Below are 13,763 nucleotides of genomic sequence, written 5' to 3' on the forward strand. Positions count from 1 at the left end.
AAATAAAACACAAAAACTATATAAACTGTAAATTATGTTTTAGAGGCAAAGAAAAGCAATGAAGGGTAGGCCACAGGCAGGCAGAGAAAAGGGAAGAGCATTCCAAGCAGTGGGGAAGAATGTGTCGAGGTTAATAAAATCCTGAGGGGACCAGCCTGGACAGACAGGAGGACATGTCTTTGTCAAACTGGGGGTGATTTGGGCACAGAACTATGGCTCTGCCAAATTATGACAGGTCTTGAAAAAGCAAAGGAGTGTGATTCCACATACACCACAGAGTAACCAAAGATTTCTGAGGGGCAGTGGTATATAAGAAAGATTAGCCTTAGATCATATGCCAATGGACTCAGTGGGAAGTTAACTGGAATCAAAGATATCAACTGGGAGGACTACTACAGTAATCCAGGAGAAGAGACTACAGAAAAGTTCAGTGGAGAGAGCCAGAGATGAAAAAATATCTGAAGAGCAAAAAAATAAAAAAAATTCCAGAAAAGCAGAGGTAACAGGGAGTAATGGAGAGTGAGAGGCCAAAGCAAATAATGGGCTCTTAAACCCAAGGGACTGGAGAAACAGGAGGCCCAGAGTCAGAGAGGGGAGACAAGGAAGGAGAACTGGTGATAGGTGTAGGACAAACAAGTCTGCTTTGGAAGACTGAGTCTGAGGAGTGGGTATCTTGTGTGTACATATCTCTTCAGATGAATAGAAAATTGTACCGCTTCACTGGGGATAACTTTTCTTTAATTTTAAAATTGCATGCAGAAGGTTTTATATATTTAAAGTCAACAAAGAAGTACTCTAAGCTCTGTAATACACTTTCGCAGCACTACAGACAAGACCTAATGCAATGAGAACAACCCAATAAACTCAGCTTTTCTCAAATATGTAATGGAATACTGTATATATCCAAATAGACAAGAAAGAACAATGCCAGGAGTCAAAATAGAGTGAAATAACTAGGATGTGGCTCTCAAGACTGCATTTTCAGACCTTTGTCTATAAAGCAAATACAACACTAAGATGTACAACAAACACTAAAGCAAACAAATTGTCATAAACTAGATCTCAGCCTCCAGAGAAAACAATGATCTCCGTTTCAAGAGAAAACATTGAATATTACTTCATAATAAAGTAAAAGTAAACTCTGGTCTTCCACAAATCTCTAGGAAGTTAACTCAAATTTTATTCTGAATTTATTTTCAACATACACCTGAAAATGCACCTAGTTCTGGGATTCGTTTTTCTAATTTCATTAAAGTGTGAAGAGAGTAGATGCCAAATAATCGAAGGCTCCTTTGGGATCAGAAATAAACAAACCACATCATCAACATATAAACAAAAATTCCAGGATCAGTCAATTATGTAGTAACCTTCTCTAAAGAATCCTGAAAGAAATTAAAATCTCTAAAAATTAGAATTAATATTCTAGAGGGCTGGACAGGAAGGTCTTCAAAAAATTTAAGGAACACAAGAGCAAATACATGACAATCCAAATAGAGACCCAGTGGAATGAGGTGGCCTGGCATGCTACAGCAGGTCAAGGAGAGGGAGAGTTAACACATGCAGTGTCCTCACTGCTTGGGTCAGAATCCAGCTATGCCTTCAATTCTGTAATTCACCCTTAATAGAAGCGCAAAAGGCCAGTTCAAATAATGTGTAAAGATAAAACAAAAGCAACTAGGAAGATTTTCTGAACTCCCGACAGTTTTCTTTAAGTAAAAGCCTTTCCAGAATAGCACTCAGTTGCTATCTAAATCCATTAAAGACAGGAAAATAAGCATGCTTATACTTCACAACAATTAATCTAAGTAAAATCTCAGATACTTTCCGAGAGTGAGAGAAATAATAAAAATGGGTGGAAAGGGAGGATTCAAGAATGGCCTTCTCAAGCAGGCTTTTACCAAATTCTTGAATACCTGTATTTGTTTTAGTCTTATCTGAAGATTGAAGAAACTCTGTCATCAAGACTGGTAATTATATACAACTATTATTTTTATTCTAAACAGATTACATCTTGTATTACTTATACCCAATAGAAAATGCTGTCGTTACTGAAGAAATTAATAAATTTTCCAGATAACAGAAATTAGCCCTTTTATGTTTATAATAATAGTTGATAAAAACTTCCACATATTCATTCCATGTATCTCATCTTAACTAAAACACATTATATTATATAATATTTATTTTTGAACTCTACAGGGCAAAAATTATAAATATAATTAAAATAATCTGTTATAATACAGTGAACCTGTGTGGGCCTCTGGGGTACAGAGGTCTTATATATATTCCTACACAGAAAACTGCTCCTAGAAACTCCTACTTTACTAATCCAGGAAGAATGAGAGATTGTTGGAGGAAACCAGAAAATAGATAAGTAAGCTTGTTACATCAGAACCCTTAACAATATATGTAATCCAAAATCAAGAGACTGCTCTGAGTTCTGTAATATCAGGGTTCTCCAATCTCAAAGCACTTTTGGAATAACAGCGGCCATTTCCTTGTGAACTGAAGCAATGCCATGAATTTTGGAAAACTTACCTGATTGCAAGGTTCTGCGTCAGATCCCGTAACATGGGAACAGGAGAACAAACTATTCTAAAGGGAAAAAAAAGGATCATGTATTTGTAAACTGTATCCTTTTATGTAAGTCAAAGTGAAGATGCTGCTATATTAGGCTTTAGAGCAGCAACAAGTCTCTCATAAACTGTCACTGGGTTTAGAATAGTATAACCACTTTGGAAAACCACCTGATATTGTTTGGAAAAGTTGAGGATATACATCCTTTATGATCAGCAATCCTATTTCTGGATATACACCGATGAGCAGTAGTTCTCAAACACTAGTCTCAGGAACCCTTTACACTCTTGAAAATTACTGAGGACTCCAAAGAACTTTCGTTTATGTTGGCTATACCTAACAATATTTACTTAATTAATATTACCTATTAATACTTAATTAAAACAAAAATTTTTGAAACACTAATTTAAAGATAACAAACCGATTACATGCTAACATCAATAATGTTTTTACAAAAAATTTAATTTTCCAAAAAAGAGAGAGAGAGGAGTGTCACGGTTTTATATTTTTGCATCTCTTTAATAGCTGGCTTAGTATCTATTCAAGTAACTGGATTCTGATTTGATCTCTTGAAATATCATCCTTCATTTACTCTCTGGAAGACCCCACTGAATGCTCAAAGAGAAAGAGAATGAAAAATGCAAATAACATCTTAACATTATTATGATAATAATTTTGATCTCGTGGATCCCCTGGAAGGTTTTTAGGGACCCCTTCTCCCAGAACTCCCCAGATCATACTTTGAGAACCACTGCCCTGGAGAAACCCCTTCTTATGTGCACCAGCAAACTCATTCAAGAATGTCCATAGCAACATTTTTCACAATAACCCTAACATGGAAATAACCTAACAGCCTTCAACAGGAGAATGATAATGAAAGATAATGATTAGTGATGAATCTATCCAACAGAATATTATACAGAAATGAAAATGAACAAACTACTACTTGCATCAACATTAATAAGTGTTATGAACATAAGATTAAGTCATAGAAGCCAGACACAGAAGAATATATTCAACATGATTCCATTTACATGAAGTTCAAAACCAGCGAAAACAAATCTATATTATTTAGGGACATATAACAAGTGAAAAAACCATAAAGAAAAGCAAAGAAACGGTTATCACAAAAATCAGGACACTGTTTAGCTCTGGGTGTACAAGGCCGGCCGTACTCTGCTTGCTGACCTGGGTGGAGGTTATATGATCATTCCAACTACTTGTGAAGTTTGTGTGTTTGTACCTATAAATTGTGTGTGCACATAATACACCCATAAATATGTCTTATTTGTGTATGAACAATACTTTTTCTGTAAGTATTTCGAAAGAAAAATGTTTTTAAAATAAAACATTTAATATGTGCTTTAAAATTCAGCCAACTTAAAATGCAGTAAAATTTGATAAATATATCTCTGAGTCTTGATAATTCAATTTACAAACTGAACCTTCTTAAACTACAATACCTAGAAGTCTACCTGAGGACAGCTGAATGTACTAGTCAATTTATCATACAAGCTTTTAATTCAAATTTTGTACTGCTGAATAGAAAGTGAGATGGATCACACTTTAGGATGGATGGATGTCATGAGATGGGATGGACAGATCTCAGGAAATTTCACATACAACATCTCATTTAACACTTACATTATCATTTCTATTGTGCAGGTAAGAAAGCTGATTTATAGTAGTACTATTAAAATAGTTTTGACTGCACAGATTGCCTGAAACAGTTTAGGGTCCCCCTACCCCCATCCCAGGGCTCTATGCAGGAGTAACACAACTACTATGTTGAAGAGCTGTGCTTTGAACACAAGCCTTTTTTAGTCCAGCATGTTGTTTGTCTTAATTATATAATTTTCTTACTAGTACTAGAAAATAAAACATTTAGAGAACAAGTGAAAAATGCTAAATAAACTTCTTCCAGGTCACCTCCGCTCATCCACAAACCACACACAAATGAATGCTTACTGATTTGGAAGAACAGCCTCTTCATCCAAGGAAAACTTGCCTTGAATCCCATGACATAGTTCAGGTGGTACATCCACTGGCTGTGTAAAAAAACATAGTTGATGAAATAATCAAATGATTCACACGGTCAGAAAACACTTCATGGTGGAAGAATAGCCATACCTCTGTGGAACCCGTCTGGTACAGCTCCAAAATGAAGTCATGGAGTGAGTGAGGCTTCCCCACAAACAAGACATCTCCTCCAAGACTGTTTCTTCTAGCTGGGAAAAAAGAAAGATAAGTGACCGATTTTTATGAGACAAGACCAACTTTTATGAGAATAAAACCAGAGGAAAAAAACCCAATTTTTAAAAATTGAATTACAACATCTACTAAAAACAACTTAAAAGTGACAGAACTAAAAGCATGATGTGCCTCTGTGGAAGAAAAAATATTCTGAAAATATGGTTTCAAAGATCAATGATTATCAAAAAATCATATCACTGAAATATCTGAATAAAGTATTATAAGGAGTATGTTTTTTATTATAACTAAATTTCTGAGTTTAAGAAATATATAAACACTCCCTGAGGAAACACAATCAATCATATGATGGCAAAGATTATTCTAAAAAGTTGACAGAGAAATTATTTCTATAGTTTTATTACACTGGTATTAAAGAAATTTTCCAAAGGAGTCCAGTTTTTCAATTTCCCAATATGTATAATTTAACTGTCAGTTCTAGTGACAAAATGCTACTTTTTGTGAAAAGTAACATTTCAAGTTAGCACTCTGAGGGCAAATGCTTTTGTTTCCCTCTAACCATTCAAGCAGTTATTTTTTGGGGGGTGGGAGAGAGGGGGTTGCATGGGGAGAAAGGAGATGGAGGATATGACTAATAACCTCCCAATATATAAACACACTTCTGTGAGTACATCATATATGAATCAAAAAAAAAAAGGATATTCTTGAAGTACGCTTTTTATTAAATTTGACAAACACTTTTCAAACAAATGTATTTAATTACTAACTGCTTAATTTACAGATAATCAATTAAGAAGTAAAGTTAACTTTTGATTTTATAAAGAAGTACAATCATCCGCCCCTGTCCCATTTATGGTAAATTTGATAAACGGGGAAAATGCAAAGAACCAGGTCTAATTTTATTCCAAAATGTAAAGTCTACATTAGTCAGACTCAAGATTGACCAAGTGGAAGCATAATTCTTACTCTCTTCTGGAGTGAGGTCGGGATATACCTCTTCTAGAGCAGCTCGCAGCCTCCGCTCATCCACAAACGGCAGCAGAGCAACACCTAGGGAAACACGCATCGATTGTCCTGGCTATTAGGATCATCTAATTCCAACTTGCTGATTCAAATACAAGTTTATAATAAATACCTCTGCTCATGTAAAACTATTTGGATCTGAACTCTACTGTGTCATTTAGCTAAAATGCAGATGTAAATATTTCCCACCTGGTAGCAGAAAAAATTGCACATATTTTCCATATTTAAAATGGCTCATATGGAAATTTTCTAAATTTTAGCTCTGATGAATTAAGTGAACACTAGCCACTGGACACTACTCTATGTTCTCATATAGTGTGCCCTCAGGCAAGTCAGTTAATCTTCCTAAGAACTGACTGTCTTCTTTTGTAAAATGAAGTTACTCGATGAAAATACCTGGAAAGTCTCTCCAAGCCCAAAACTTGCACAGTATTCTGTTCCCATTTAAAAATCTACAAATTTTTATTTATTTATTTATTTATTACAAAAAACTTTAGCATCTTGCTTAAATAACTCTGGGAAGGAGTAGAACAGAAGCTGTTCGTTCTCTAGCTGGCAATGCTTCTCTAGAGTGTGCTGGAAGTCAATGTAACTTTATCTTGGAAAAGTATGCTTTACTTAGGCCTAACATGCATAATTTTCAAAGAAATATGTCAGTAATACAATATCTCACTAGAAAAATGTACAAAGTTGTTGAAGCAGATATACATTCTGCTGTATACAGTATAAACTGCATGCTGGCTAAATAAAGATTTTAAGATCAATAGCAAAGAGAGCTATGCCAAAGAGAGCTAAATAATTTTCAAACTACTGCCACTCAAAATTACCATATTTGTGATTAATTCCTTAAAAATTATGAGAAATGAAAAGATTCCCAAAGTTGTCTTTCATTATTTAGCTACCATATTTTTACAGTTAGGAAGCATGTTCAATTTTACTACCTAGTAGAAGAATATATATATATTTTTAAAGTTAAAAAGAAATGAAGTTCTAGTATGAATTTGGAAGTGCCTAAAAATATGATTTCAAGGATGTCAGTATCTATCACCTGCGTCAGGCTACTTCAAGTACCGGTGAACACTTATATTGAAAAAACCAAGGGAGGTACTGAAGTTTGATTTAGTTACACACTTTAGAGAAATATGTCAATGAGAAACTACAGTATTATCTCGTTTTTGTTTTCCACCTACTACATTTAGGATCTAAGAAAATTATCTCCTACAATACCAGTTCCAGAAGCTAAATCACATTAATAAGCAACCTGCAGAGCTATAGACAGCAATAAATTTACAAATCAACCCTACTAGCCAGGGTAGAAAGGAATGCCTCAATGCAGATGTGACAATGGGGGTGTTTGCGAGTGACAATAAAACCAAAATTAGCAGCTACCCTTTTCTGAGCACTTAATATGTCACATGCATTACCTCCTTTACCCTTCTCAACAACACAGAGGTAGCCCAAGTAGAAATATTACTTAGGTAAACACCATCTTTTCAAATGTGAGCTCTCTGGATTCAGATCTTGGGTCTGTGACTGTGTGACTTTGATCAAATTAAATTCTCTGTTTATACATTTGAAATGACCGCTATATTACTTTCATACTCTAAGCAAATATTATATATACACATTACTATTATTAAATATATGGTTGAAAAGTGCAAACACACAATAAATATTGGAAAATACCTAGGTAAATTTTATCTTCTATCATTTTAAGATGTATTCAACCCAGGCAAGGACTTAACTAAGTATTATCATTACTTTCACTAGGTAAGGTTTAAAAAGATAAATGGGAACAACTGTATTTCCTAACAGTACTAAATTTTACCTTAAGAAAGATGTGCTCTTGCTACAGAGCCTAACAGATGAAAATACTAATATGAAATATTATATAAAGTTATTAAAAGGTCTGGCTTTAATTGACTGGTTTGTTCAAGGTGCGGCTAATGAATTACCTTACAATCTATATTATTAACAATCACCCAAATCAATGCTACAACCCAAACTACCAGAAGTGTTTAATATTACTATTTTCTCTGTATTATATGATGTCAAATATAAGGGTATTCATAGATTCACAGAGTCAGTGTAACTTTATCTTGGAAAAGTATTCTTAAAACACTGAAAATGATTCCCTTTTAAATTTATCTGTATGTCTTTTCACCTTAACTTCTGCCTATAATTTTATGAAGAAATACTCATACATTACTAAAGTGGAAAAAACAATCTACAAATTTTAATACAAGCTTTTGATTTTCATATTTCCACCTCCCTCCCCTGCTTATATGTACGGCCAGGCTGAATGATGTCCTGAAGGTAGTAGTCTCCTGTCTCAGCATGGACAGAGGCTGGCATCAGAATCCAGCATCCTGACTGCACTTCTATTATCATTTATCAAAGGGCTGGTCAACAATTCTATAGAGATACTTCACTTCAGAATGAGAGCAAATTTCAGTCTGCCTCCACTTTACGGTTATTTCTCCTTAAGTTATACCAAAAACATCCCTTAGTGTTAGAAACACATGAATGATTTACAGTACAATGATCTAGTTGGCAAGTCATCTGCATGTTACCCTTACATATTTTCTTATTAAACAGTTACATAAAGCTACAGTGTGCCAGATTCTAAGAACTTTAGAAACATTAACTTCTCAAGGCCTCCTATTAACACTGTAAGGATTATCTATTTTACAGAAGGGGAAACTGTGGCACACAAAGAAACTAAGGAGGTCAGCCAGGATCACATAGCCTCTAAGTGGCTAAGCCACAGCTGACAGCCTGGCCCCAGAACTGAGGCACTGGGCCATCTGCTGTGCTGTGGAGCCAGAGACAACGGAGGAGAGAGGGGCTGACCACAGCAGCTCAGCCTGTTTTGCCAGACAGAAAATGTTTTCTAAGTGAGCAGAACAGAGAAAGAGGGACAGCCACTCTCAGACACAGAACATTCACGAGGGAGAAAGGAATAGCAACCTTCTTAAAAATGTCCACAGAAGGCAACATCTGGCTCAGGTGACACTCAAGGCTACGTCCAGATGACTGAGAAACTCCTGGCCCCTCCTAGGCAGAAATCTGTCTTCCACTCTTGCCCATCCTGCCCACCCTGGAATTTTCCCGCTTTCTTCCTTTCTCACTCACTGGCCTGTGATGTATGCTAACTACAGAACAGCAAATGCCAGCTTCATTAAGTCCGTTCAGGTTCACAGAGCACTAGCTCCTGCTTAGACAATGTCTACAAACCACCTGCTTTCCAAGTTGACAGATGAACTTAGAGGGAAGAAGTCTGGTATGCTGATTAAGAAATGGTGATAAAGGCAAACAAACTAATTTAAAACTTGTGTCTAATTACACACAGTAAGGGCTAAATTAATAGGAGTTACTGTTTTCACATTTATAACTTAATCTGATGATAAGGCCATTTTCAAAAGGGTAAGTCAGCAACTAGTAGTAACATCTGTGATTTTAAAGTAGAATAAGATTGTATTTTAAAGAGTTTTAAATCAAATATAAGCAGAATTCCTTTTTCTAATTATATCAAATAATTGAGATACAATCCTGATATACAAATACACTGAAGAACAAAAATGCTGCTTAACTTTGAATAAACTCTTTAAAGGAAGGAAACAAAAAGCCGATGACAGTATCCCAGGATCCAGTGGAACCCCTGCATCTCTCAGTTTCTCATCGTAAGTATCAAATCATGTCTCCCAAAGGATGTAAACTCTGTATGAAGCCTGATAAAACCTGATTAATCTGTAAAATGTTGACCCATCCTCCAAAGAATTAGAAAACGCTTCTACTGTTTTAACCTTTAAAATAAAATATGAGATCACATTTTAAATAAAACCTCAAAAAGACTATCTCTGCTGCCTTACCTCTGGCAAATTCTCCTGTGTCTCCTTTGCGTGTGCTCTAATCAAAAACATCCTCCGCAAAGGACCTTCGAAAACAACCTAAGGCAGGAGGATTGTGGGAAGATGGCAGAGTAGGAGCTGCACGAATCAGTCCCTCCATCAAAACAACTATTGAACTGGCAGAAACTGTCTGAATCAACTATTTTGAAACAGTAGAACACTGTAGCATCCAGGGAAGAGATGGAGGAAGAGGCTGGTAAACAGCAGTGAATGAATACCAGTGAATTTTACCTCTGAGTGGCAGCTATCAATGCCCCCCCTCGCCCCCGTCCTCCATCTCCCACCCCCAGTCACATGGCAGCAGCAGTGGGAACTGCAGTTCAGGTGCCTAGTGCAGCTTCCAGGTACCAGGGTGGGATATAAAGATTCGGTCCTCCAAATCCCAGATGTGTGGTCTGGTATCTAATCACTGCTTCAGATCACCTACTTCAGACTGCTATGGGGCCAGCTCTCATTGTTGCACCCCCCTCAGGCAAAAGCCATAGAGGAGTCTTAAAGAGGCAGTACCTTTTCCTCCTCTTTTCTGTTTCCATTCCCCATTTGGGAGCAAACAGAGTTTGGGAAAGTCACAAGCTCTCACAATAACAACAACAATAAAACTTAGCAATCTCAGAGTAGTGGGAGCACTAGATTTCCAGAGTTACAACAACATAATACTCAAGACTGTCCAGTTCTCAACAAAAAATTGCAAAACAAACAAAGATACAGAAAGTATGGCCTATTCACAGGGGAAAAAAAAAGAATTTGCCAGAAACCTTCCCTGAGGAAACTCATACATTGCAAATATAAGCCAAAGACTTTAAATCAACTATCGTAAATGTGTTTAATAAGCTAAAGGAAGCAATATACGAAGACCTAAAGAAAATTTCTAGGAAAACATTCTCTGAATAAGAGACAGAAATTATAGAAAGGAACCAAACAAATTTTTAGAGCTGCAAAGAACAGCAATTGAAATGAAAAACTCATTAGATGGATTCAACAGCAGATGTGAACTGAAGGATCAATGAACTTGGAGACAAGAGCACTGCAATTACCCAGTACAAGGAGCAGAAAGAAAAAATAAAAGAAAAATGAACAGAGACTGACGGTCCTGTAAGATACCAACAAGCATACCAATATGGGCATATCTTGTTATTGTTATTGTGCTTCATTTTATTGCACTTTGCAGATATTGCATTTTTTGCTTGTTTGTTTGTTTTAACAAATTGAAGGTTTGTGGCAACCCTGTGTCGAGCAAGGCTATCAGTGCCATTTTCCCAACAGCAAGTGCTCACTTTGTGTGTCTGCCACATTTTGGTAATTCACACAATTTTCAAACATTTTCATTATTATTATTATTTCTGTTATGGTGATCTATGCTCTGTGATCTCTGATATTATAACTGTAAATGTTTTGGAGCACCACAAACCACATCCATGTAAGGCAGAGAACTTAATCCAATGCAGTGTATGTTCTGACTGCTCCTCCAACTGGCCATTCCTGTCTCTTTCCCTCTCCTCGGGCCTCACTATTCCCTAAGACACAACAATACTGAAATTAGGCCAATTAATAATCTTACAATGGCCTCTAAGTGTTCAAGTGAAAGGAAGAGTTGCACATCTCTTAATTTAAATCAAAAGCTAGAAATGATTAAGCTTAATGAGGAAGGCATATCGAAAACCAAAACAGGCTGAATGCTAACCTCTTGTGCCAAACAGCAAAGCTGTGAATACAAAAGAAAAGTTCTCGAAGGAAATTAAAGGTGCTACTCCAGTGAACAAACGAATGATAAAAAATAAAAGTGAAACTGCCATATTGCTGGTATGGAGAAAACTTTAATGGTCAGGATAGAAGATCAAATCAGCCACAACATTCCCTTAAGCCAAAACCTAATCCAGGGCAAGGTCCTATCTCAATTCTTCAAAGGATGAGAGAAGTGAGGAAGCTGCAGCAGAAAAGTTTGAAATTGGCACAGGTTGGTTCATGAGGTTTAAGGAAAGAAGCCGTTTCCATAAAATAAAGGTGCAAGTTGAAGCAGCAAGCGCTTGCTACAGCAAATTATCCAGATCTGGCTAAGATCATTGATGAAACTGTCTACACTTAACAGATTTTCAGTGTAGATGGAACAGCTTTACACTGGAAGAAGATGCCAGAAACTTTCACAACTACAGGAGAAGTCAATGTCTGGCTTCAAAGCTTCAAAGGACACGCCGACTGTCTTGTTAGTGGCTAATGCAGCTAGTGACTTTAAGTTGAAGCCAATGCTCATTTACCATTCAGAAAATCCTAGGGCCCTTAAGAATTACACTAAACCTACTCTGTTTGTGCTCTAAAAATGGAATAACCAAGCCTGGATGGCAGCAAATCTGTTTACAACATGGTTTACTGAATATTTTAAATCCACTGTTGAGATCTGCTTAGAAAATAGGATTCTGTTCAAAATATTATGGCTCCAATGCACCTGGTCACTAAAGGGCTCTGACGGAGATGTACAACAAGATTAATGTCGTATTCATGTCTGCTAACACAACATCCATTCCGCAGCCCGTTAATCAATGAGTCATTTCAACTTTCATGACTTATTATTTAAGAAATACAAAGAGATTCCTCTGAGGGATCTGAACAAAGTAATTTGAAAACCTGGGAAGGACTCAACATTCCAGATGCCATTAAGAACATTCATGATTCATCGGAGGAGGTCAAAATATCAACATTATCAGGAGTTTGGAAGAAGTTGATTCCAGCCCTCATGGATGACTTTGAGGAGTTCAAGACTTCAGTGGATGATGTAACTGCAGATATGGTAGAAAGAGCAAGAGAACTAGAATTATAAGTTGGGCCTGAAGAAGTGACTAAACTGCTGCCATTTCATGATAAAACTTTTAATGGACCAGGAGATGCTTCTTATGGTTGAGCAAAGAAGCTGATGTCTTGAGATGGACTCTACTCCTGATGAAGATGCTGTGAACATTGTTGAAACAACAACAAAGGATTTAGAACAGTCCATAAACTTAATTGATAAAGCAGTGGCAGAGTTTGAGAGGACTGACTCCAATTTTGAAAGAAGTTCTACTGTGGGTAAAATGCTATCAAACAGCATAACATGCTACAGAGAAATCTTTCATGCAGGATATGTGGCAAACTTCATTATCATCTTATTTTAGGAAATTGCCACAGTTTCCCCAATTTCAGCAACCACCACCCTGATCAGTCAATGGCAAAAACATTAAGACTCACTGAAGGCTCAGATGATAGGCAGCATTTTTTAGCAATAAAGTATTTCTTAATTAAGGCATGTACGTTGCTTTCTCAGACATAATGCTACTGCACACTTCATAGACTATAGTATAAACATAAATTTTATATGTACTGGGAAACCAAAAAATTAGTGTGATCACTTTACTGTGATGCTTTGGAACTGGACCTGTAATATATCTGAGGTATGCCAGTACACCCATCATTGGAGTCCAGAAGGACAAAAGAGAAAAAAAAGGCAGGAAAAAGTATTTGAAGAAATAATGCCGAAAACTTCCCAAATCTGATGAAAGACAAGAATATACACATTCAGAAGCTCAATGGAATCTAAGCAGGATAAACTAAAGATCCACTCCACAACACCTAAGAAAGAAACTGTCAAAATCCAAAGGCAAAGATGTAACTGAGAAGTTAGGATTTAAGGGATAATTATGATTACTGAATTATTATATAGATATTCCTTTTTACTTCCTGGTTTATTAAAGTAGACAGAGGGAAATACCTGAAATCTCTGAACTGTAATTCAACTGTCTTGATCTCTGATAATGAGATCTTGTGCCTTTGTGATTGTAAAACCTTGTGACTAATCTTCACTTTGTAATTGTAAAACCTTGCGACTAATCTTCACTTGTATACATTTATCCAGTTTTTCGACTTTGGAGTCTTGTGATCACCAAAGACAGCCCCTAATGGTTTACTGATGAAGGATCTTGGATCAACCCAGATCTAACCCACACCAAGTCCAAAGTTAACTTGATAACCAAGGCTGGATCTAAACAAAATGGGCCCACCTGACATGTGCAATAG

General features: G+C 36.4%; 1 protein-coding gene across 1 annotated transcript in view; it reads right to left on the bottom strand.

The window, feature by feature from the left end:
• Positions 1 to 13,763, bottom strand: part of XRN2 (5'-3' exoribonuclease 2) — a 95,940-nt gene that overhangs the window by 25,958 nt on the left and 56,219 nt on the right. The window contains exons 21-24 of the mRNA XM_037811376.1: positions 5,755 to 5,838; positions 4,708 to 4,805; positions 4,546 to 4,625; positions 2,539 to 2,595 (exon numbers count right to left, since the gene is read on the bottom strand). Coding sequence (XP_037667304.1) covers positions 2,539 to 2,595; positions 4,546 to 4,625; positions 4,708 to 4,805; positions 5,755 to 5,838 — 319 coding nt within the window. The remainder of the gene's footprint in view (positions 1 to 2,538; positions 2,596 to 4,545; positions 4,626 to 4,707; positions 4,806 to 5,754; positions 5,839 to 13,763) is intronic.

Source organism: Choloepus didactylus, chromosome 19 (assembly GCF_015220235.1).
Source record: "Choloepus didactylus isolate mChoDid1 chromosome 19, mChoDid1.pri, whole genome shotgun sequence".
Classification (NCBI taxonomy): Eukaryota; Metazoa; Chordata; class Mammalia; order Pilosa; family Megalonychidae; genus Choloepus; species Choloepus didactylus.